Source organism: Astatotilapia calliptera, chromosome 8 (genome assembly GCF_900246225.1).
Source record: "Astatotilapia calliptera chromosome 8, fAstCal1.2, whole genome shotgun sequence".
Classification (NCBI taxonomy): domain Eukaryota; kingdom Metazoa; phylum Chordata; class Actinopteri; order Cichliformes; family Cichlidae; genus Astatotilapia; species Astatotilapia calliptera.
Genome location: NC_039309.1, coordinates 5,764,912 through 5,789,516, shown reverse-complemented (window position 1 = coordinate 5,789,516; position 24,605 = coordinate 5,764,912). Strand labels below are relative to the sequence as shown.

At 41.9% G+C, this 24,605-nt stretch overlaps 2 protein-coding genes across 8 annotated transcripts in view; one reads left to right on the top strand and one right to left on the bottom strand.

Annotated features, from left to right (window-relative positions):
* etv4 (ETS variant transcription factor 4) overlaps nucleotides 1-3,186 on the top strand; it is a 41,666-nt gene extending 38,480 nt beyond the window's left edge. For all 7 annotated transcript variants that reach the window (XM_026178092.1, XM_026178095.1, XM_026178090.1 and 4 more), the window contains 2 exons: nucleotides 225-326; nucleotides 2,666-3,186. In XM_026178092.1, coding sequence (XP_026033877.1) covers nucleotides 225-326; nucleotides 2,666-2,893 — 330 coding nt within the window. In that variant the 3' untranslated portion in view covers nucleotides 2,894-3,186. The remainder of the gene's footprint in view (nucleotides 1-224; nucleotides 327-2,665) is intronic.
* Nucleotides 3,187-8,451: 5,265 nt separating this feature from the next.
* On the bottom strand, nucleotides 8,452-18,078 carry dhx8 (DEAH (Asp-Glu-Ala-His) box polypeptide 8). The gene is made up of 23 exons (XM_026178088.1): nucleotides 17,877-18,078; nucleotides 17,515-17,600; nucleotides 17,364-17,436; nucleotides 17,172-17,263; nucleotides 16,665-16,771; nucleotides 16,133-16,504; nucleotides 15,823-15,967; nucleotides 15,305-15,511; nucleotides 15,133-15,220; nucleotides 14,806-14,903; nucleotides 14,022-14,169; nucleotides 13,358-13,539; nucleotides 12,470-12,664; nucleotides 12,160-12,345; nucleotides 11,860-12,070; nucleotides 11,574-11,755; nucleotides 11,182-11,322; nucleotides 10,905-11,060; nucleotides 10,585-10,722; nucleotides 10,301-10,429; nucleotides 9,682-9,878; nucleotides 9,389-9,568; nucleotides 8,452-9,288 (listed from the first exon to the last, which is right to left on the bottom strand). The coding sequence occupies exons 1-23, from the start codon at nucleotides 17,983-17,985 to the stop codon at nucleotides 9,069-9,071; spliced, it is 3,642 nt and encodes a 1,213-aa protein (XP_026033873.1). The 5' UTR covers nucleotides 17,986-18,078; the 3' UTR covers nucleotides 8,452-9,068.
* Between the last annotated feature and the right edge of the window lie 6,527 nt (nucleotides 18,079-24,605).

Below are 24,605 nucleotides of genomic sequence, written 5' to 3'. Positions count from 1 at the left end.
CGCCCTGGTCTTGGCATGTTGATACTGTCGAATTTAATAGCAGAATGAAGTTTGGCTTGCTACTGAGGCCCTCTAGTGGGCAACCTGTGGAATTAACTACCTGTGTCCAACTATTAGCGCAAAAAGACTCGATCTTCTTGAAATGTAATTTGAGGAAGGTTATGTTTTACACTATTTAAAAGCATGCAAACACATTTTTAACTGATTTATTTCTTCTTTCTCAGGTTGCCAGGCTGTGGGGAATGCAGAAGAACCGTCCAGCCATGAACTATGACAAGCTCAGCCGTTCTCTGCGCTACTACTACGAGAAGGGAATCATGCAAAAGGTACAAAACGCAGCCAGCACTAAATCTACTGGGAACCAAAGTAATCCCACATAGGTTTTCAGTACAGCGCCTCCAGTTGTCAGAGGGCAGTCAAAGATGCACAAAAGTGCCCTTAATGTCAGTGCCTGATGCATTGGCAAGTTATTAAAAAAATAGACCTCTTGCAACTTGTCACGTATGAATGTTTGCAAAGGAACCCCTGGATTTATGTCTAAGTACACTAAATACACTGATTTGCTTTGTTTTCACTCAGTAAAAGGCTGGAGAGGTGCTGATTTTGAGATTTGCCCTTTGTCTAAATATCACCACACACTGGATGCTCCATAAAAACAGGAACATAAACTCTCACACCAAATATTCCGAAAAGGCATCTTGTGCATTTGTCTGTGACAACTTAAGACAAAAAGTTAGAATCTGACGCCCTGGAATAGGAATATACTCGTGCACTCGTCTTGCTGGATAGCTAAAGAAAAGGAAACAGTTTGGTGTTCTCGTTCAAAGTGGTGTTACACCCCGGCCTAGGCAACCGGGGTGCAACGCAGGAAAATAAAAATAAGGAAAATAAAAATAATCCCAAAACGAGATTTAAAGCAAAATACCACATTTATTTACATCACCAAACACCAGACGTCAAACTATTTACAACGGGGGGGAAGATCGCGACCATGACACACTGAAACACAGGGTTTAAATACATAGAGGGAGCAATCAGGGAATGGACAACAGGAGGGAAACACAGCTGGGGCAAATCAGAACTGACGAGACAAGAAAGCGTAAACTGAAAACACTGAGATAAGACAGACTTTCAAAGTAAAGCAGGAAACACATTACAGTCACGCCTAAAACAAAACACTGACAACACCGAATCGTAACAGTTCCCCCCACCCAAAAATCAAACATTTAACACCAAGTGAAAAGTTTGATCCAGACAGATGAAGCCGATGAAGGCTGGAGCGGTCCCACTGACCCTCCAGCAGACGACGAAGGCTGGAGCAGTCCCACGGACCCTCCAGCGAAGGCGGATGAAGGCTGGAGCGGTCCCACGGACCCTCCAGCGACGACAAAGGCTGGGGCGGTCCCACGGACCCTCCCCTCAGCGAAGGCAGACGAAGCTGATGAAGGCTGGAGCGGTCCCACTGACCCTCCAGCAGACAACGAAGGCTGGAGCGGTCCCTCGGACCCTCCAGCAGAAGCGGATGAAGGCTGGAGCGGTCACTTGGACGCTCCAGCGAAGGCGGATGAGCAGCTCACCAGCTGCACACACGGACACGCAGCCCGCCAGCTGCACACACGGACACGCAGCCCACCAGCTGCACACACGGACACGCAGCCCACCAGCTGCACACACGGACACGCAGCCCACCAGCTGCAGAAGGCTGGAGCGGTCCCTCGGATCCTCCAGCGAAGGCGGACGAAGGCTGAAGCGGTCCCTCCAACGGACCCTCCAGCGAAGACGGACGAAGGCTGATGAAGGCTGGAGCGGTCCCACTGACCCTCCAGCAGACGACGAAGGCTGGAGCGGTCCCTCGGACCCTCCAGCGGAGACGGACGGCTAAAGCGAAGGCAGATGAAACTGATGAAGGCTGGAGCGGTCCCACTGACCCTCCAGCAGACGACGAAGGCTGGAGCGGTCCCTCGGACCCTCCAGCGAAGGCGGATGAAGGCTGGAGTGGTCCCTCGGACCCTCCAGCGAAGGCGAATGAAGGCTGGAGCGGTCCCACGGACCCTCCAGCAGACGACAAAGGCTGGGGCGGTCCCCGGACCCCCCAGCGAAGGCAATCCCGGACGAGCCCCCATATGTTACACCCCGGCCTAGGCAACCGGGGTGCAACGCAGGAAAATAAAAATAAGGAAAATAAAAATAATCCCAAAACGAGATTTAAAGCAAAATACCACATTTATTTACATCACCAAACACCAGACGTCAAACTATTTACAACGGGGGGGAAGATCGCGACCATGACACACTGAAACACAGGGTTTAAATACATAGAGGGAGCAATCAGGGAATGGACAACAGGAGGGAAACACAGCTGGGGCAAATCAGAACTGACGAGACAAGAAAGCGTAAACTGAAAACACTGAGATAAGACAGACTTTCAAAGTAAAGCAGGAAACACATTACAGTCACGCCTAAAACAAAACACTGACAACACCGAATCGTAACAGTGGATATAACACATTTCCAGCACTTTTATATTTATATACATCTCCCAATTTTCTCTTATACTGAGTGCTTAGTCTCTGCAGCCCTCAGAGGCTACAGAAACTGTGAAATATTAGTTTACAAATGCATTCGTATTTCATTTTAAATAATCCTCCTCTCTCTCTCTCTCTAGGTGGCTGGGGAGCGCTACGTTTACAAGTTCGTTTGTGAGCCCGAGGCTCTAATCTCCCTGGCCTTCCCCGACAATCAGCGACCCAGCCTGAAGGCTGAGTTCGAGCGCTACGTCAACGAGGAGGACACAGTGCCTCTGTCGCACCTGGACGAGGGGGTGCCTTACACCCCGGAACAAGCCCCTCAAAACATGGGCCCTCAGCCCTACTCCAAAGGCTACATGTACTAAAGCCAGCCCCAACACGCCCTCCTTTCTACCCCACCTTCAGAGATGTTCCCATTGTACCAACCCACCATCATACATGCCCCACAAAACCCCATGCACCTCTTGCACATGCCCACCCCATCCTCTTGTATATAAGGATATGGTGTTTTTATTTTAAATTAATCGCATTAGGGATTTTTTTTGGTTTTGTTTTATTTTTAAGAGCTGTATTCCTCTCACATTCGAGGCTTATTCAATCCATAAACCTGACTGTGGTTGAAGAGATTGCTTAATAAATACTCATAATAATATTCAAACTGAAGTCCTGAGAATTCTTTAACACAGCTGAAAGCAATGTTACTGAATAGTGATGAGAATTTTAATCAAGTGTTTCTTAATTCAAATTAGACTGACCCGTTGTAGCCAGGTACTATTTGTCATTCAGGAGGGCAGTTTAAGGGATAGTTGTAAGGGTGGAGCTGCACCATCTGCTGCTAAAACTGGTTATGGTACCAACCAAGGTATGGCCGCATACCTTTGAGCTTTAAAAGATGATATTTTAGCATAACTGAAACATTCTGGTTCATAGTGGGGAGGATAACATTTGTGAGGTGGTGAAACGTTTTCGTTTGGAGACAGCAACACAAAACCACAAAGATGAGGGGAAAAAAAACAAACTGCAAAAGCTACCTGTTACAAGTTCAGTTGTAAAATGTCAACAGCTTTCTGGCTAAATGCATCATTTGGAGTTAACTAGCACTAAAACGATGCAAAGTCTCTACAGACACACTTTAAAACCCAAAGAGCTTTTAACTGGAGGTAGCAATAACGATTGCTACCTCCATTGTGTGCCTTGAAATTCTGGCTTGCCCTTCGATGTGCCTCAGGCAGGACGTTTGAAAACCACTGCAGAGAACAAAAGAAGTCGATTACAGGTGTTAGGCACCAAATTCAAGAAGGCACACTAAATCATTGCTTACTAATATAATAAATGCCATTTGAACGTGATAATTCATCTGACTCCATAATGTTATCTTAAAGTGACTATATATACACTATTTAATACATACTATTTATGGCCAGCTGTATAGCGTAGTGGCAAGACTACACACCTTTGGAGTGGAGGATCACAAGTTCGGATTCCTTTCTGGGGGCATCTGTATCCATAAAATAAGTAAGGGTCGGTGAAACAACAAGTAGCTCACTGTTCCAACATGGTATGGCGAGGGGGAGCCAGGATGACAGGTCAGGGGGGAGATATCATCACCCTGAACTAAGATTGATTGATTGAATCAAATAGCTTGATTTAACTTTAAGTAAATTACTTCTAAAAAGTACTGGTAGGGTTGTGGACTTTGTCTAGCATACCGAGTCATGTCTGGGTCCATATCGCTGCAGCACACCATGGGTCATGTACTTGATTGATACACACAAAACTGATAAATTAACCAACTTGAAATTAGGGTTGCTAATAGATGCTAAGGCTAACAAAAAAAAGCAACTACTTTGAAGTGGATAAATAGCCCTAGAGAGAAAAAGTTCCAAGTAAGATCATATACAGTTGTGGTCAGAAGTTTACATCCACTCATCAAGGCACTGAATGGTAGTAATTTCTTTCAACTGTTTTCAGTGTGGAATAACCGTATAGATTACACAGACCCAACAAGAACTGGGTTCCTAAGTTTTAATTTATTTTGGGTTTACTCCAGTCCTCACCAGATCAAAATCATACATGCAAGATGAATTTTATACATACACTCACTGAAATCTTTTGTTTAAAGTGGTGCTGAAGGGATTACAATGTCTTTTAACTTGACAAGGCCATTAAGTTGTCTTAAGTGATCATGATTGGCTACAACTGGTAGTTTTTCTTTGCTAGCATAAACTGACTGCACTCATTGGATTGACCAATACTCCAAACAATAGGAAAGACCAAGGAACTCAGAGAAGATCTTTAGGTATTCTTCTAACCTTGGCAAACTATCACCCTCGGAGACGAGAGGAAATTACTTGGGACATTCAGGAACAACCCAGGAATCAACCCAGGCCTGCTATGAACTGGAAACTGCAGAACACCAGTGTCACTGTCCAGTGAAGTGAGTTTTACATCACCATGGACAAAGAAAGAAGCCACTTTTTCAAAATTAGCACCTTTAAGCTCAGCTGAAATTTTCAGCTGCCTACATGGACAAGACAAATGTGTTTTGGAGTAAAGTTTTATGGTCAGTTGAGGCAAAGACTATTTCGCCACAATGACAAGAGGTATGTGAGGCTTTCAAACTTAAGAGCACCGTCAAGCACGGTGATGGCAGCATCATGCTCTGAGGCTGTTCTCATGCCATTGGTACATTGCACAAAGTGGATGAAATAATGGAGGAGGACTACCTCCAAATTCTTCAACATAACCACAAATCGCTCGATGGTTGAAAACTGGGTGTCCTAACAGGACAATGACCCCAAATATACATCAAAACTAGTTTGGGAACGGACAAAGCAGGCTAACATTAAGCTTCTGGAATGGCCTTTCAAAAGCCCCGACCTCAGCCCTACTGAAAATTTGTCGACTGCGCTTAAAAGCCAGGTTCACGCCAGGAAACTAACCAGTTTAAATAAACTGTGTTAAGAAAAGTCATTAAATATCGACAAAATTATGCCAAAAGCTTGTTGATAGTGAACAAAAGTATCTGGTCAAGGTGCAACTTGACATTTCACCAGATATGAAATGTCAAGGGGGATATGTATACTTTTGACCCTGTGTTTCTTAGAGAAAATCAAAAATAAATTCACATGCAACTAATTCTTGTTGCTTTAAAATCACTAAAGATGCATGCTATACAGTCGTTCCACTTTCCATTTTTCTCACCAGGCATTGTGACACTGTGTTGGCACTGATCTTCCAGTGAGTCTGAACATGTGTAAATTTCCAGCTAGATCCATAGAACAGTCTTCATTTTGTTTAATTAAGATGAATTGCCAAGATAATAAACTTCCCAACAAGATCATTGTGTATTAAAGTATGAGTCAGAGGTAGTGAGCAGGGCTGGAAGGAACTTGTAAAACCTCAGAGACCCCTCAGGCTACTGAAGACAAGAGTGCATTACGCCTCTGTGTGCCAGTGGAAAGTCAGAGGAAGCCCTGATAATCATCTCCAGCTCTGAGGTCACAATGGAATAGGCCTGGCGTAGAAGAGAAATTAGAGTTTGATTTCTTTAAATTTCAAATCTCAAACAAGAGATTGGTGGTGTTGCATTTTAATTAAGTTTCCGGCTGGAAGTAGGTTTCTTTCAAGGATGCTTGAGAATTATTGCAAGAGAAAGACACTGCAAAGGTTACACAAATTTTGGAAATGTTCATATGTGGGCATTTTGAAGATTTAAAAAAATCCATCTGGTTTTTGTTGATTCCTACCAGTTACATTTCTCACCTTGCTTAGTCAAGAGGAACACATGGAAGGTACTTAAAACTGGTCCTCAATCGAGGTTTGCCACTTAAATTTGAGCTATTTTTCTAGCATTTGTGAGCTCTCGAGACTATAAATATGGGAGATATCCACAGGGGCTGAAAAAGCATACGTTCTGTTAGAAATTAAAATCAAATCAGTCTGTGTCACAATCTAAAGCCAAACTCACAGCACAATTTTTCTATAAGCAATTTTGAGCATCAGTGCAGAGTGAGGAAAAACAAGCTACCCTGGATGTTTTTCTTTTTTTGCAACTCAGTGCAGAAAACCTTCTAAGTGCATTTTGGGTAAACCTTCAGAGAGTTGTCTTGTGTGATGTGTGAAACGTCTGTGTGACTATCTCCTGTACTTATGAAGTTATGTGAAAATGCTGGAAAAAGCAAATAAGGCAAAACTAGAAAGTACCACAACTCCTAAATATTCAGAGTATGAATTTTGCATGGTATCATTAAATATGGTTAAATATGGTAAAGTTATTGTACGATAATTGTAAATAATTTCTTTCTGAGGGAGTCAAGAGGGAATTCTTTTAGATTTGGTAGATTTCATATGAAGTGACCCTTAAAGTTTCCATATGTAGGAAATAACACATAACAGAACTGGAAAATGTCAGTAAGTAAGAAGTACATAGTGTTCACATGGATAATATCAGACAGTATACCTTGAAAACTGTGAATGACGTCTGCTGACCATTAGTCTGACCCTCAGGAATGGTGAGTACCATTTAACCACCTCCATCCGTTTCATCATCTGCAGTTTGAAAGCATAGAGTAAAAATGTATCCTGCAGTCCAACTTCAATTTAATTTTTTTGCTGTTTTTTTTATTCACACTCCTGACTCACTAAAATATGGAAGCTTTTTTTTTTTAAGGAAATACACTGACAATCAAAACAAAAGGCCGACAACACACCCAATGAGACTTTTCTTATGCCAAGGCCATTATATTTAAGTATAAGTAACCAATAAAGCTATACTAAAAACGAACTTAAAAAAAAACATTTTAAAAAAGTAATAAAACAACAGCAGCAAATGGATAAAAAATAATAATAATTTAAGGAGTACTTACTATAAAGACGGCTCAAGATAACTAATTATGTCTTTATGAGTAATGTTGTCATCAAGATTCTCCAGCTCTGTGCACACCAAACACAAACGTGCAAGTTGTTACACGTCAAACGCCATTTCGCTTCTCGTGATTGAAGCTAAATGTTTCAGCACTGCTGCCCCCTGTTGGGCAACTCTACATAGCTCAAGGTTAATATGCATTAAGCGTGGGGTTTAAAAAAATTTTTTTGGCTTATGCGCTTATACTCACCTAGCCTTCACGTTTTATTTTTAACTCATTAATAACCCAATACTATACATATATATATTGATAATCCCATTATTAAAAATATATTGTAAGTGGCCTGTGGAATAATTCTGGTAATGAAAACCTCTGGTTACATTTAGTGTGTCTCTTTGTAAACATCCTAAAGTTTTAAATCTTGAGTTTCCATCTTCATATAAGACTTTTCATATATTTTCTTAGGTGTCCTTAGGTTACCTGTTAGCTTGTTACCACCGCTGATTCTTAATCCCTAGCATATCCACCCTTAACATCAAAGTTATCAAATTGATCTTTTTCATGCATTTTTAAACATCCTCATTCAAATTTCTGTAATTGTTTTTCTTCTATTAACTTCTTTGGCTCATTTTTATTCTCCTCTTTGTGCCTAGCTACAATACCACAATTTCCCCCTCAGGAAAATTTCCAGTGTACCATTCTCTACCTTCGTAAGAAGAGCTTACGAGTCAGCGGTGTTACTGATGGTTGTGAAGAGAAAGCTGAGCTAGAAGTTAAAGCTTTTAATTTACCAACTGATCAGGAAGAGTAACTTGGACATGCAGAGGAAGCTCAGAGCAGCCACCCCACCTTCCCATCCAAAACAAATCAGCTAAGGTGGTTTGGGCATCTGATGAGGACCTCTCCTGGATGACTCCCATTGGATGTTTTTCTGGCACACCTAACCCAGAGATCTGTCTGGCATTCGGCATCCCTCAGGAGGAAGGGAAAAAGCTCTGACTCGACTTCAGATAGCTGGATAAAAATGGATGGATGACAACAAAATCTCAACAGGCTTAGGAAAATTCAGTATTTAATGAGAACACGTTTTCATAGTTTCACTGTAATTCTTTGATACACCGACAAGTGAAAGTCTCAATTCCTGTACAAAATACATCAAACAAATGTTTTTCCATCCTTTTACTCTGACATCAGTCGATTAGTTAAAATATAAAAGCCCATTATGATTTCCTTTAGGTCATTACTTAAGACTTAACATTGCAGTACAATATTACTGTTACAATTTAGAGAATAGAAATAAATATAAATTGTTTTGCAAAATCTGCAAACAGAACATTAAAATCGCCAATTTTTCCTGCTAGTCTTAAACAAAGGAAATACCTCTGGTGTTTCTAAAACAACTGACACCAAGATTCCCATCCCATCTCAATTTTTTTTAAAAACAAAACAACAACAAAAAGTCAAGACGAATACAGAAATGTGATCAGTAAGTTTTGGTGGAAAATGTACACTGTTTACAAAACTGAAAGGAGGACTGACTGCAGCGTCAAATCAAACTGTGACGCAAACCCTTCATCCTGCAGGGTTTTCCCAGTGCTGGTACGAGACCACACGTCCGACTTTGCCACTACTGTCCAAGTACCCGAGTTGCGAGTTTGTGATGTCACACACATTATCGGCGTCTGAAGGCGCGTGAGATTCTCCAAGCGTTGGGCTCTTCGTAACGGTTGTACAGGGGCTCGAGGCGCTGCTGTTTCTTCTGCTTGCTGAGGCGGGTGGGGTCGGACACTTTAAAGAAGGCAGGTGCGAACTCCACCAGCCAGCGAGGGTCGATGGTGGTCACCTCACGCATGTACTCCTTTGTAGTCAGCACCAGCTCGTGGTACACAACCCTGTCGACAAAGAATTTGAGAAATCAGACAGTGCCCAACTTGCAAGAAAGATTTACTTCCTCTTTCGCTGTGGCACAGTAAAACTGAAATGCTGACATACCACTCAGGCTGCCGGTTGAACAGAGCACTGGAGGGGTGGATGTAAACAACTTGCTGGTCTATCAGGGTTCTGTAGCCCTCCTGAGGATCTTTTTTGGCCGCATTCCTGAAGAAACCACTGCAGATGGCTTTCTGGACTCGCACAGTAGCTTTACCACAAGATACTACATCCAGTTTATGTCTAGAGAGAAAAGAACATGTTAAATCTTTCTAAGCAATATAATTTCTTGCGCTACCGTTAACATTTAAAGTGATTTTTGATTTTTAGTATTTAACATTTTGGCCCTAATGTACCTGTCCATGATCCCCAGCATCTGTTTGCGGATATCCTGGGCTCTGCGCAGGGAGCGAGCCTGGATGAAGTTCTCGTAGCACCAGGGGTTGGAGAACTTGTTGTTCTTCCAGGAGTTGTAGACAGCTAGCAGGGTGAGGTGATCGCCCTCAGGTTGGTGGAACTTTGCCTTCTTCTGGTCAGCCAAGGCCTGCTTGTCCTTTAACACAAAAAATGGGGGGGGGGGGGGGGGGGGGGAATCATTGAATTCAGAATACATTTCAAAATCTTTTACTATAAAAATGTTAAAAACATCACAAACACTCAGCTGCAGCTCTCATAGCCACTTTCAACATTTGTAAAGTTTTTATGAAACTTTGCATTTTCAAGTTTAAATGTTTCTAAAAACATCTGAAGTAAATAAGTCCTGAGGTTGCTAAAGATTTCCCAGAAGTGTTCATTTCCACTGGACATCCACTAATCTGTATAAAGTGGCCTTGATCTCAACTTAATGCAGTTAAACCGTAGTGGATTCAATGCTCCATTGATTCAAAGGAAGCGCTACCACAACACATTGCATGACTGCTTACACAGATAAGGAATGAGATGTGTAGAAATGACTGGACGGTGTTCAAAGCATACCTTAGGCCTGTAAAAGACATTCTGCACAGACAGCATCGACACGATTGTGAGCATCTCTTCGCTGCAGCCCAGATGGACGGACATGATCAGCATCTTACACAACATGGGCTCCAGAGGGAACTCAGCCATCTAGCAGACACAAACGCACAGGAGATTAAAAGTCTTATCAGAATAACAGAAAGACAAGAAGTTAAAGAAAATACAGCTACATAAATCTGATTACATGTAGATTTATCTGCTCTTCTTTGCAGCAAAGAGAAACCATTGGGTAAAAACATCCTTACCCTTCGACCCAGTCGTGTGAGTAAGCCTTCATCGTCCAGAGCTCCTAAGGTGTAGAGCTGCTCCATGGCTGTGATCAGAGTCTCCATAGGAGGAGCGTCCATGAAGTCAAAAGACAGCAGATCATTGATGCCCATTGCCTGGAGGAGTAAATATTAATATGAACGTTAGTGATCTGAAATGTTAAAGCAGAGGTCTAGTTTACTTCTCCTGTCTGTTAGTTGTTTTGTTTGTTTGTTTTTTAACTCGTTTAATTTCTTCTTCTCAATAACGCAGGATGTCATCCTATGCATGATAAGAACTGAAGGACAACAGCTCCTACCTTCAGCGACAGCACAGTGCTGGCCAAGTTGGTTCTCTGGATTTCAGGTACATTGGTTGTCAGCATCTCATCTCTGTAGGCTCTCTCAGTGTACAGCCTGTAACACTTTCCAGGGCCTGTTCTGCCGGCACGACCTGCCCTCTGCTTAGCCTGAGCCTGGAGCAAATACAATAAAGAGTTTTATGTCACACTAAATCATTTTGAAACACTAATGCCTTCAGCGAGGCTCTAAGACCTCCTTTGCTACAACATCAAGTACATCACAAAACCGCTGTACCTGTGAGATTGGCGTCACCACCAGCTGATCAATGCCAGTCTTAGAGTTGTACACTTTCTGCTTGACAAAGCCTGGATCTACAACATAATAGATTCCATCGATGGTCAGAGAGGTCTCTGCAATGTTTGTGGCGATGACAACCTGAGAGAAAGCACAAAGGACGTTATATATTTGCTCTGAAGCAACAAAATATCCGGAATTGACTTTACCCATGTCAATATAAGGCCACAAAAATACTAAACACACTGACTAAATCACTGAAACATATTAAATGAACCAAACTTTTAGTTCTACAGACAAATGAAAAGGGACAGACAGTTACACAAATTGTAATCTTTGAACAAAACGAATGTTATATGTTTCTATAGATTCTAAAGATTTACTGAAAGTACCTTTCTGCTGCCTGGGGGTGCTGGGTCAAAGATTCTGGTCTGCATCTCACTGGGCAGGGCAGAATAAACTGGCAGAATGATCAGCTCAGGAACATCAGGCCCAAGAGACTTCATTCGCTCATAAAGGATCTCACAGGCTGTGTCGATCTCCTCCTGTCCAGTTAAAAACACCAGGATGTCTCCTGCAAAGGAAGAGTCACAGTAAGATGGATGACATGGACTGATACTAGAGTCCAAAGGTGGAAAGAACATCCATTTTTCATGACTTAAAGAGAAAAAAACATACCTGGAGGCTCAGTCAGATGAATCTGCATGACAGTGATGAGGCTGGCATCCAGGTAGTCCGTCTCAGGTTCTTTGGTGTAAAGAACCTCTACTGGATACGTTCTGCCGGGGATGGTGAAGATGGGTGCTTCATAGAAATACTGAGAGAACTTCACAGCATCCAGTGTAGCTGATGTCACAATAAGCTTCATGTCTGTGCGCTTCTGTACAGTCTGACAAACACAAGAAGAAACACTCAGAATCCCTTTTGTCTCTGATTCTCCATTAAGTCATAGATTAAATGTAGGAAACCTTTGCTTACCTTCTTGAGGAGGCCAAAAAGAACATCAGTGTGGATTGTCCTCTCATGAGCTTCATCTAACATGATAATGGCGTACTGACCCAACTCTGAGTCAATCAAACACTCTCTCAATAACATACCGTCTGTCATGTACTTGATTACAGTCTCAGGACTTGTGCAATCCTCAAAACGGATGGTGTAGCCCACCTGGAAAACACAAAAAGATAAGTCCCAATGAGATTAAGCAAAGCTGCAGTGTGCAAAAGGTGCTCAGTAATTATATACTGTAACACGATTGCACTTTACTCAAGATCAGAAATATTTAACTAACCTCTTGTCCCAGACAACAACCGTACTCCTCAGAGACTCTCTTAGCCACTGACATGGCAGCCACACGACGGGGCTGCGTACAGCCAATCTTCCCCCTGGCTGTGTAACCAGCCTCTGCCAGGTACTGGGTGATCTGTGTGGTCTTTCCAGATCCCGTCTCTCCAATGACGATCAGGATCTGGTTGTCGTGAACAGCCTGCAACAGATTAACAAGGACACGGCAACAGTTAGTAACTGGTAAACAAAAAGCATCCATCCTTATTTGGGTTTATTTTTTTTAGAGGGAATAACAGAGTTTTTATTGGGGGTGTTGTATTTTACTTAGTCAGAACCAGAAGAAAGAAGACACCAGCTAAAAATCTGGTCATTAACATTACTAAAAGCTCAATTAACCTAATCATCAACATCAAGGACCAAGTTAATGTAAAACATTTTAAGAACTTTTACATATCAACTTGAAAATGTCATTGCTAAATCTTAGAAAAAACGTGAAAATATCCTCTTTAGGATAGCTATTTGTTATTAGACTTGCACATGTCAATATTTCCACCCCACTGGGCTGAAGCTTTGTGGATTTTTGTATTTTGAGGATGTTTTTAGGCTGAGAATGTTTTAGTATTTCAGAAGTTTTTTATTACACAACATACCCTGAAACGCTCAAACTATAAATGACCATATTAGCCCAACAGTCAGATTGAGCAATCTAAACTTTCAAAGTCCAATTTTAGTCATTTCTTTTCTTTTTAAAGGCCATTTATAGGTGAAAGTGTCTGCCTAGGACGTTTAACAACCTGCAGCCATCTTTGAATAGATTCAGTCAGAAACAAATTTTTGAAACGTGAAACTAAATCTCAGAAATTTCTCCCACTGAGTTTAAACTGTAATGAACCTGAATGAGCTGCTCTTTCAGCTTGTAGATGGGTAGGCTCTCTCTCTGCTCCAGGATAGAGAGTTGGGTCTTCTTTCCATAGGATGCCTTGTTCCCTCCAAACGCATGTTTCTTCCACTCTGGGATGTCATTGGGCATCATGCCAATGCCTCTCATGTTAGCGGCAATCTGTCGACCATCAACTGTAAGAGAGAAGAGGAAATATATCTAGCTTTACAACTCAAGTTTGACCGCATATTAAGCTACATCTCTGTTGGGTTGGCAGAATAATGCCCACCAGTGGAAGCCATCTAGACCACCTTGTGCTTAAGGAGGGCACACAGGCACACTAAACCATGACAAGACTATTCCGGCCAGATGGGGGGCGGCAGGAAACCAGATAACTATCTCCAGTACCGGCAAGCCTGAGGGGTGCTGTCTGCCAGCATAGAGGAAGTGTCGTGTCTGGGCTGTGGTTTTTAATAAGCAGGGCTAGCATACATGCTACAGTGCTACATTAATTTAAAGCTTATCCAAAAGCAAAGATAAAATATTGTCCAATAACATCTGAAAACCCAATTTAAGATACTTCCTCATGTCACGATTGCAGATGTGTTGCTCAACAAACTCCTATTTAGCATTAGTTTAAAACTGATTTAATGAGGACGTCCAAAAGATTTCTAACCATCTGGCAGCGGGTCAACCCAGTGTTTGTTCAGCCCCATGGGGATGGAGTCCATCTCTGCTTCCCGCGCCGCCTGCTTCAGTTCTCGTCTCTCTTTTGCCAGAGCACTCTGCATCATGGCTGCCTGGGACAGCGAGCCATCTGGATTCTATGAAGAGCACAGGAAGAGATCATAATTAAATACCGTATAAATCCTTAAATCCAAATTAAACCACATACTGTATTGCTCTGACTATAAGATCACTATCTGCAGGAGATGGTGTTTTATGCACCAAGTTGTGCCTTTTCCTGAATCAGTCCATGGTGATATATTACAGAAACTCATTTACTTCATAACATTAAAAATTTATAAACTCATCCATCTTTTTTCACCATTCTTGCTCAAGGCTGTGGTTAAGCTGGTTGGAAAGGTTCACCAGTCTATCCCAGCGCTGACACAACCACTCACACCTACAGCCAACTCAGCATTACCAATTGACCTAATCTGCATGTTCCACTGGGAGGAACCTAGAGAGAACCCACGCAGGAAACACATGCAAATTCCTTACAGAAAGGCTCCAGCTGGCCAATGGATTCAAACCAGGGACGTTCTGTTTGTTTGACTGCCGAGATGCTTAAATTTAACTATTAAATATAAACAAGAATATTTCGCCAGAATTATAATATAATTAATTCAATTTATAAATCACAGCAGGGTGCTGGAAAACTTTATGGCCTGATCATTTTTTGAAAATTTACTCCTAGTTTATTCTTTTTTTCCTTTCACTCAAACTTCTACTGTTACCTTGACAATCTTGACAGGGCTCATGTCCATGCTTTGCTTCGTGTGGCCTCTCAGAAACGGTGGTTCCTCTTCAACCAGCTCAATTTCCAAGTCTTCATCTGTATGAAATGAAACCAACCAGTTAGCAATCAGGTCACACTTAGTCATGGTTCACATGAACAAGAGCTAACCCTAACCCAAATATACAAGATAGTATTAAATATTTATGCTTAATGCTAAAAAACTGAAATTGTTTAAATACTTGATGACTGTTTTATTAAGTGCCTTTACTAGCCTGAATTACTCATTTATTAAAGCAGTTCAGTCATAGACAAAACAATTTCTTACCCTCTTCATCATCAACTTTAGGAAGGATGCCTGTCTCATCATCAAAATCAGGAAATTCTTCTTTGGACAAAACATTGGCAGCAATCATCTGATGATTTTAACAAACACCTTTTAAAATTAGATAGACGCACAGACATAAACGAAGCTTCAGCCACTTCAAATGTGAACCCACCTGTTTGATCTCCCACTTCTCTGGGTCTGAGATTTTGGTGAGCCTCTTGCGCTCCAGTGTGTCATCCTGTTCCAGCTCCGGCGCGTGGCCGAGGTTCAGGTTGCTCGGCCGATCAGGATTCCTCATGGAAATTTCCTCCCCCCCGTCGGGGCCAACGTTCCTCCTCCTGTTGGGGTTCAGGTCTTCTCCCGTCTCCTGGTCTACATCCTGGCAAACAGAGGAGGAAATAAAAACGTTCCATTATCTGTACCTGGAGCTGAGATACAACAGCTGAAAAATCTCAAGGAAAATTTGATTTAGTTCTACTGGCTGAAACGCACCAGAATGAATAAATACATACATTTATAATATAATAAATGTGAAATTAATTAAGCACAAATTATTTGATAAAAATCTTATTTCTTCAGACAGGATCAGAAGGAAGACATCTGAAAACTTCCTTCACTTTAACACAGAAAATCTCTACTTACTACTCTAAAATCAACTGAGCACCACACTGTTATGTTTTGTTTTTTTACCTTCATACTGAGGCTGGTCTTGGACCCTGTGAATGAGAGCACCTTGACTTTGACTCTTTGGCCTTTGCTAACAACGTCGGCCACGTTGGCCACACGACCCTCCCTGCGCAGCTCAGAAATGTGGACCAGACCCTCCCATCGCTTCCTAGAAATTGAGAAGATGATCATGGACAACTTTAACAATGAAATAAGAGACAGGACAAAAGAGGAGACATCTCTAAATAGTATGCACTGAAAACATCTTTAGTAACCAGCAGACCCCTTTAAAACTGAAAGTATATTTATACAATGTTTGCGACCTTATACTAACCTGAGTCCCTCAAGCTGAACAAAGCATCCAAACTGCATGATGCTGGTAACCTTTCCATTGTAGATATCACCAACAGAAGGTTCCTCAGGTGGAGGGCGATCCACGTGTTTGTCCTTCCAGCGGTCAGACTCTCTCTCTTGGTCTTTTCTCGGACTAGGTGAGCGCTCAGACCAGCGGGAAGATTTGTCTCTTCTCTTGCCACGGTCTCTATCTCTATCTCTATGCCGATCACGGTCTCTGGAGCGTGACCTGGATCTGGAATAGGATCTGGAACGATGCCGTCTCTTTCGGTCCTTTTCCCGATCTCTGTCTCGATCTCTGTGTCTGTCTTTTTCTCTGCTTCTGCTGCGACTTCGCCTGTTTTTTTCTGATCTACGAGAGGAGAAGAGCCAGAAATACATAACACAATAAACACAACAATAATATCCTGAATTCAAACAGCCGTCGCAAGTTTGCTAGTTGGAGCACAGGTATCAGAGATTTAAATAAACCCAACATGACAATGAAATGTGACCAGTGACTTGAGTCTTACCTGTTCTTGCTCCCTTTGGACTCTGTCCCACTGACACTGGGCATGAACATTTCCAGTTCCTTCATGGCATCAGCTGCTACTTTAACATCATCTTCATCCAGGAGAGCCTACGAAGTTCAGTATAACAAAAATCAGTCAACATAAATTGGTCAACGTTTCTATTGCCTACCTACAAGCATCAATACCACATTTGGTATTTTGTGTATATATTGTCAGTATACATTGTATTATCATCGCAGTTTCTTAAAATATTGTAATTTTGAGGCTGCATCTCCTAGCTGTACTGCCAACACCAGCCCTTTCATGTAAACACAAAAAGGAAAATCCTGGGTTCACTTATCAAAATGATAACCAGCTTAGTGACACCGTTTAGCCTGATTGCCAACAGAAGACACCCTGTGTGTGTTTAGATCGTTTCTTTGTACAGCGCCCATGTGTACAAGCTTGTTTTGCAATAAAGATAATGTGGACACTGCAGCTTCATGTCAGTGTGAAGAAGCCACACACCTTCGGTGCCGGCTCATTTGGTCTACACAGTGCAGGAAACATCTCCCTCAGCTTTTCCTTTTCTGATTTCGGCTTAGCCACAGACTCGGATGCTGGAAGAGGAGCACACGGTTAGAAATGTCACTTTTAAGGAGTAAAATATGTCCTTGGGACCATTAGCTGCCCAGTTTACAGTTAGCCTAACTACGTTACCTTTACTTGTAGATGCTTTGGATGGTGGTCGCATCGTCTGAATGAGCCTGAGCAGATTACTGATGAGAGAATCCTACAATAAGCGAAGAAAACGTTAATGTTTAGTTGAATAACAATAAGCTTCATGAACAACTCGTAGAGACTAACTTACTGTGAATTCGGCTCCATTTTCGAGTAAAAGTGCTTTGAATCCATCAAAGCTCGGTTGTTTTTCGGCAAGGCTGATGACAAATTCAGCTATAAAGGAACCACAAACAACACATTAACGAAGAACTACATGAGACTCATAACTGTCGAAGTTTATATCCCAGCATTAAAAAGTGACCCACAACGAATTTATTGAATGATTAGTACGTAAAGTTTTTTTAAATCTAGTAAACGACACAATACATCCAAAAAGAACTCATATGTTTACAGTAAATACAGATGCTAGTTTGCTAACAACCGCTAGTTAGCATAAGCTAGCTAGCTAGTTTTGGCAGAAGGCGATTTTTAAAGACATAAAATACGTACCTAAATCTTTGTCATTTATTCCCAGGTGGTTGTCAAGCTCCGTGCAGACTTTCGACACTAAAGACAGATATTCGAGCTGCGATAGCTCGTCGACTCCGATGTCTGCCATCGTCCACGAGTTGTTTTTGTTCACACAACGTAGACGCCGGCAGACATATTGGATATGGGCAACATCCCCTTCCGCCCTTTACGGAAACACTTAGTAGAGTTCAAGGTCTGGCTCCTACTTGCCACACGATGGCACTCAAAACCCTCACAATAAATTTGAATTGAAACGTCTCCACCACAGATGTCTTCACATGTGGGGTTTTCATTTCATGTCGTTTGCAAGAGGTTTGCCAGTTCTTAGCCCATATGCTTTCCTCCTTATTTTGCCTTTTGTGCTTGTTTTATAAACTGTATATGGTTTATTCGTGCAAATGTTTAATACGTTATTTTTTGCCACAATATAGATGATAAATTGACTTTTTTTCATGTTTTATGTTCTTTCTTCTCAAGTGGTGAGAAATGAAAAAATAAAGCCAGCACCAGCCCCTCTTATGTTCAATTGAGGTTTCTCTGAAAGCAAGTTAATGCCCATAGACTCCTTTATTAAAGCATCTAAACTTCGCTTCATTAAAAAAAAGCATGTTTAGAACCTAACACCATAAATGAATTTGGTATGTAATGAGTTAGGTGCGGCTGTTTTGACTGACAGGTGTGCTGACACAGGGAGCTGTAGCTGACAATTGTCTTCTGTGCTTCACCCCCACTAATCTGAGGCACTGAAGTGAACCTTTCACCAGTGAACCTTTCTCTATGTTGTGAACTTCTTTCGGCCCATTTTAGTACAAATATCACAAGAATCTGGTACATCGTTTTGGTGAGTGAAATTCTAGTATATAGCTGTTCTTTGCACCCATAAAGTGAATAAATACAGCATGATGACAGGTAAATATGAACACATCTGGCTACAAATATCAACAAAAAATGGGCAAAATCCTAAAGATGAGGCTTTGAAATGCAGATCCAAAAACCAGCGGGTGATGTTATGATGATGGGCCATAGCTTGGGATGCATTTCAAAACACAAATGTCTGTTGTTGCCTTGTTGCATAAAAAAAACGTTGCAGTGCAATGAATAATTAATTGCCACTGATGAGTGCAGGGTATTTGAAATGATAAAAGAAAGCCTCAACCCTGCTACTAATGGTATGTGGACAGGTATAGTTGCCGTCTTGACTTTTATGGTTTTGGCCAGAGAATGTAAAGGCACTCCTCTGTTTCAGCACATCATGCACATACCCAGTCCATTAAGATAAGGTTTTTTATGCGTAAGTAGCAAGCAGCCCTTACCTCATCCCCATCCAACGCATTTGCATGAAATTGCAAATGCTTGTGGGAACTACTCTCTGCAGTTAGATCTTTACACAAGAGCAGAGGCCGCTAGAAAATGAACGACCAGTGATTTGGCATGAAATGTTCAGCAACCGCACATATGAAAATTTAAAGATTACCCACATGCACTGTATGCTGAACTATGTGTATGGGTCATGAGAAGCAAAGTGATTTGCAACAGCAAGAATTCAGTTTCTAGTAATGAATCACGCTGTGCAATCGTGAACGTTTAAGCAGTTTCACGCTATGACTTTACTTCTGTTTTTGTTTCTGCCACTGTCGCTGATTCATAGTTCTTTACCCGCTAACTGTTTTATCTCTTGTGGAGTCTTGAGAACGTTTCACTGAGGTAAAGGTGCAAGGAAAATCAAGACTGTATGTTGTATCACCTGCATCTTAACTTACTGCAAAAAGCTATGTTTATATGATAAATTAAGGTATGCACTGCACAGGAGATAACCTTCCTCGTCTACTCCTTGGATACCTCCCAGCTTTGATCTCATGACTGATAAATCACCTGCAGTCTTATAGCTCTTTTAAACCTCAGCTTCGCTCTGCAGAACCCTTTGTTTCTCATTCTCACTCATATGCGCCCCAAAGGGGGCAGAGCTCCCATGTAAGCTGCTCGTTTACCATTGGGAAAAACCCGGAGTTCTAAGTTTTACCCAAGGACACTTCGGCACAGGGTGGGACCAGAGATCAAACCGCTAACCCTGCGATTAATGGACACCCCACCCATCTTATGAACCCTAGTGCATGTTCACACACACACACACACACACACACACACACACACACACACACACACACACACACACACCACCACCATCTGTCTGTTTACACATTTCCCTCAGTTGGTGTCTCCCTCCTCACAAGCCTCCCGCCTGTAATCTCCTTATTAAAATCAATCCTCATTACCATTCATAAACACACTACTTATTTCACACACCACTTTAATCCTGATTAAGAGCCTTGTTTTCACATAACATCTACATAACTTCTGACATTTTATCATTTTTGAAAAGAACATTATCTCCCAATGTGTTTTGCCGTGTCAGACGAGTCCTGAATTTCACTCATGTTTGATCTTTTTTTTTCCTTTTACTTCACTTGACATTTCTGCCATCACATCCTTCCATTTGTTCCTGTAGTATGACTTAGTCAGAAAGGGATTCTCATGGAGAATCTCCCATTGTAGCAGTCTGCTTTCCTAATAAATCCCTCATGATCTTTTGCAAGTCAGTTTCTCCCACTCTCACACTGTTCAAAATGCAATCTGGAATTTATTTCACTGTTTATCTCTTTGGTACTGTCTATGCTGCCAAAAGTTCAAAGCATGTACACAGCGCAGCCAGAAATGTGTGGACACCTGAACATTACACCCATGTGTGATTGTAAAAGATCTCATTCCAAAGGTATGGGCATTAATCTACTGGAACAATGTCCTCCAATCTTCAGGGACAGGCTCAGATTCTGCCACAATAGTATTAGCGAGGTTGAGCATGGAGGTAGGGTGATAAAGTCTCACTAACACATAGTGCTCTGATTCATCCCAAGGCTTCTGAATAGAGGTGAGGTCAGAAAATCTGCATCTGGCTTTGCATGCTATGCTATTGTCATGTTGAAACATGCAGTTGGCACTTATTTTTCTAAAGAGCCCTTACTTCACTTTAAAGCATGGGTGTCAAACTCCTGGCCTCGAGGGCCGGTGTGCTGCAGGTTTTAGATATCACCCTGTTTCAACACACCTGAATCAAATGATTAGGTCATTACCAGGCTTCTGGAGAACTTCAGGATAAGTTGAGGAGGTAATTTAGCCTTTAAATCAGCTGTGTTTGGATCAAGGAGACATCTAAAACATGCAGGACACCGGCCCTCGAGGCCTGGAGTTTGTGAGCTAATGGGTATGTTCAGTAAGGAACACCAGTAATCATGCGTCTGTGTGGTATCCTGTGTGTTCAGGCTACAACTCTATTCTTTACATTGCTTCTTCTTTCACACGCTTTCAAATTCAGTACTGACACCATGTCTTGGTGCATGCATAAGGAAGGAAATCTGAGAAAGATGATTTTGTTCATGTAGACGTAGTGTTTTCATTTCATCTTCTCACACTGAAAATGTTATGTCGAGATGGACAGAATCGACTTTATGGGATCAGTAATGGCACCATTACTCTAAACCAGTCCTTTTCTTGCCCATCTTCTGTGAGCCAATAAGCCTCTTTCCTGTGTGCTTCAGTAATCTCAGTACTCTTCTGTCAGTCTGCTTTTAAGAGTATCATTTGTGCATCCCTTTTTCCCATTTCCACCTCTCCCTGGTCATTCAGAGCCTCGTTCAAGCCTACATCTTCACCTTTACCAGCACCAACATCTAGACTCTACAGAGATCCTTACCAAAATCCAATCATCGCTGGGACTCAGAACTGCTATGATGATTCAATGGAGTATGATCAAGAAATAGCTTATTAATCATATCTGAATTATTACTAAGCTTATTAATTAGAATCAAATGTTAATAAACCACATTTCAAAGCATCTCGATTTATCGAACTTCATATAAGAGATGAGTGCACTTTCTAAATCTAAAAAGTGAAGTCAGTGCGATACTGCCTTAAACTGTCATTTTTTTCGACTACTCCAGTTGCAATGACATTTCAGGTAGTGTAGAAGTTATAGGAAAATGGCACTTGTCTCCCATAAGACTATGGGCTTAGTGCTGGTTCACGTTGTCCTGAATATGACAAAGACGGTCCCCATTGCGGATATGTGGGGATGTACTTTGCTGCGTTCTTGCTTCTCATGCAGATCTGCACCACACTCACCAACAATGACAACAGCAACAACAACAAAAAGTCAGCTTAGGGCTTCATTAAGGAACTTCACTAATCGGGAACTTCACAGTGACTACACCCATCTTTTATACAGTTGATGCTGTTGCTATTTAAAGCTTGTTAGCGAACACAATGTCTCTTGTTTGTTTAATCTAAATACTCAGATGACAGTTTATGCTTTCAGGGCAAGTTAAGTGCTGTAACTATTTCTTAGTGAATAGGTGCAGCAACTCTCTGGAGTCTTGTTACAATCATTTATCAACTATTCAACTATTGTTTGTTGGTGATTTTAGGTGCTTTAAGGAGAGATGAAATAGCTGTTTCCAAAATGTTTTCCAAGCTCTGTAACATGAATGTCTTCATGTCAAAATATTTTTGGTATAGCAATGAGTAAATTCCTCATCAATGGTGTCCTGCTTATCAGAGACAGCAGCCTAACCAAGATCTAATCTCTCCAGCGTGTCCTGGGGCATCCTTCCAATAGAACATGCCCAGAACCCCGTGGGCTAAGGCCCAGCCACCAGGCACTCTCCCTTAAGCTACATCCCCAGGCCTGGCTACAGAGTGGTGCCCTGGTAACCCTATACTGGGCAGGATAAACTGGTCCCATGATTTTTTCTTTTTCATGGGGGTCCTCTAAATCACTCTTTGTCTGGCCCCCCACCAGGCCAGTTTGCCCCAGGAAACACTGTCAGGGGCAAAAGGCAACATAGCCCCTAGGATCATTGGGACACAAACCCTGTACTGTGGTGAGGGGACTCTTACTCCATATCTACCAAAACACACAAGACTGTCCTGCAAGCTTACGTTGCACTGTTGTATATACTGCATGCCATGGATTCTGTTCCATGACCAAGAGCATAAACAGTATACTATAAAAGCTACTTTTGGCTGCTCTCTTTTCACAAGGGGTCACAACAGTTAGTAGGCCCACATAGCTTGACTTCAGAGAGTTCTATGCCAGATGCCTTTCCTCTGACACAACTCTAAAGGGATTTGTGTCTCCAACTAGCATCAAACCAACAACCTTTCATTTGTAAAGCAAATATGTTAACCACTAGACTATGAAGCAACCATATATAGTGTCTTATGTACTTGAGTATTGGTACAACGACATAAAAGCTGACTCCAGACAGTCCAGACAGTCAGTGGTGGTCTCTTGTCTTGAAACTAAGAAAAGTTTAACTTGGGACTTCCACATTTTGCATCACAAACAGTTATTTTACCTGCTGACTTTAACTTGCTGAATGCCATTGACTTTTTATGGTGTTGTGGTTGCCACATTGCTGGAAATTGCACATCCGTTTTACTGATTATGGTGCAGCTAAGTTACAAATAGCTCCAGCATCTATCAGGACCTGGGCAATTTGCCATAATTGAAGGGCGATGAATTCTGGTCTCTACCATAAAATACTGGACGGGGATGTCCAGCCGTCAGTTCATGTTATGTAGCAGGACAATGATCTGAACCCTAAACAGGCTGGTCATGCTTGAAAAAGTTACTTTTTCACATAGGGCCAGGTAGGTTTGGATGGAGTTGTTCCCCATAACAAATGAAGCCATCACTTAAAAACTGCATTTTGTGTGTACTTGGGCTATCTTTATCTAATGTTACAATTTGTTTGATGAACTGAAACAAACCTGCAAGGAAAGAAGGGGGAAAATACTGTTTTACAAAACTGTATTTGGAAACAGGCTGCACCATCTGCTGTGTCAGACTGGGGATTCAAAGATTCATAGAGAACCGATTTGTTTTTCTCTTTGTCCATTTACGTACATCCAACCAATGTTTATCAAACATGTTCCTCAAACTCCTCATTTCCCCCCGTCACTGCTTTCTCTGTCTGGTGTAGACTTCCAAGATTGTACATATATTTTCATTTAGGGGCCGATTGAGGGCAATTCTCTCAGTCAGCAGTCCTCACCTGACCTGATTTGAGAGGAAGCAGGGAAACGTATGGGCTAAGGGGGAAGGGAAGTGGGTGGGCTCTCACTTACATAACAGCCCTCCAATGTAAACAGAACACATGCTAGATGTGCATGTCTGTCCTTACGCATGATTTCTATGGTGAGTGATGATGACGCAAAAGAGGGAGAGACTGTGAGGAGCGAGAAAAGGAGAAAGGGAGAGTGTGCTGTTGTTGGAGGGGATCCATGAAAGATTCTTGAGAAGGTGAGAGTTTAGAAAAGAGTGAAAGAAACAGCCTCCTCTGGATCCCAGTAGTTGGATTTATATGCTTCTGCTTCACTCTTCTGTTAAAAAGCACACATTGATCTTTGCATAAAGTTCTTTTTAGTTATTCTTGCAATACGTAGTTTGTAGGTTAGAGTCTTGCTGCTAATAGACATCAACACACTAGCACGCCATGTGCTTTTCTGCCCCCACAGTTGTGTGCGTGCCTGTATCCATACACATGAGGGAAGACAGAAAAAGCTGGTTGGGAGTATAAGGATGTCTGCAAACAGTCTTTGGGATTTGAGCATATACTGCAATTGACAGCACAGCTGGCTGCAATGTTCTCC

What these genes read in the sequence shown, in the direction of transcription:
- dhx8 (XM_026178088.1), bottom strand. Translation starts at nt 17,985, where the DNA reads ATGGCAGACATCGGAGTCGACGAGCTATCGCAGCTCGAATATCTGTCT. An exon ending in AGACCAGCCTCAGTATGAAG is followed by an intron (nt 15,512 to 15,822) that starts GTAAAAAAACAA and finishes TCTGTTTGCCAG; the next exon opens with GATGTAGACCAGGAGACGGG. An exon ending in GCACTGTGCTGTCGCTGAAG is followed by an intron (nt 10,723 to 10,904) that starts GTAGGAGCTGTT and finishes TTACTCCTCCAG; the next exon opens with GCAATGGGCATCAATGATCT.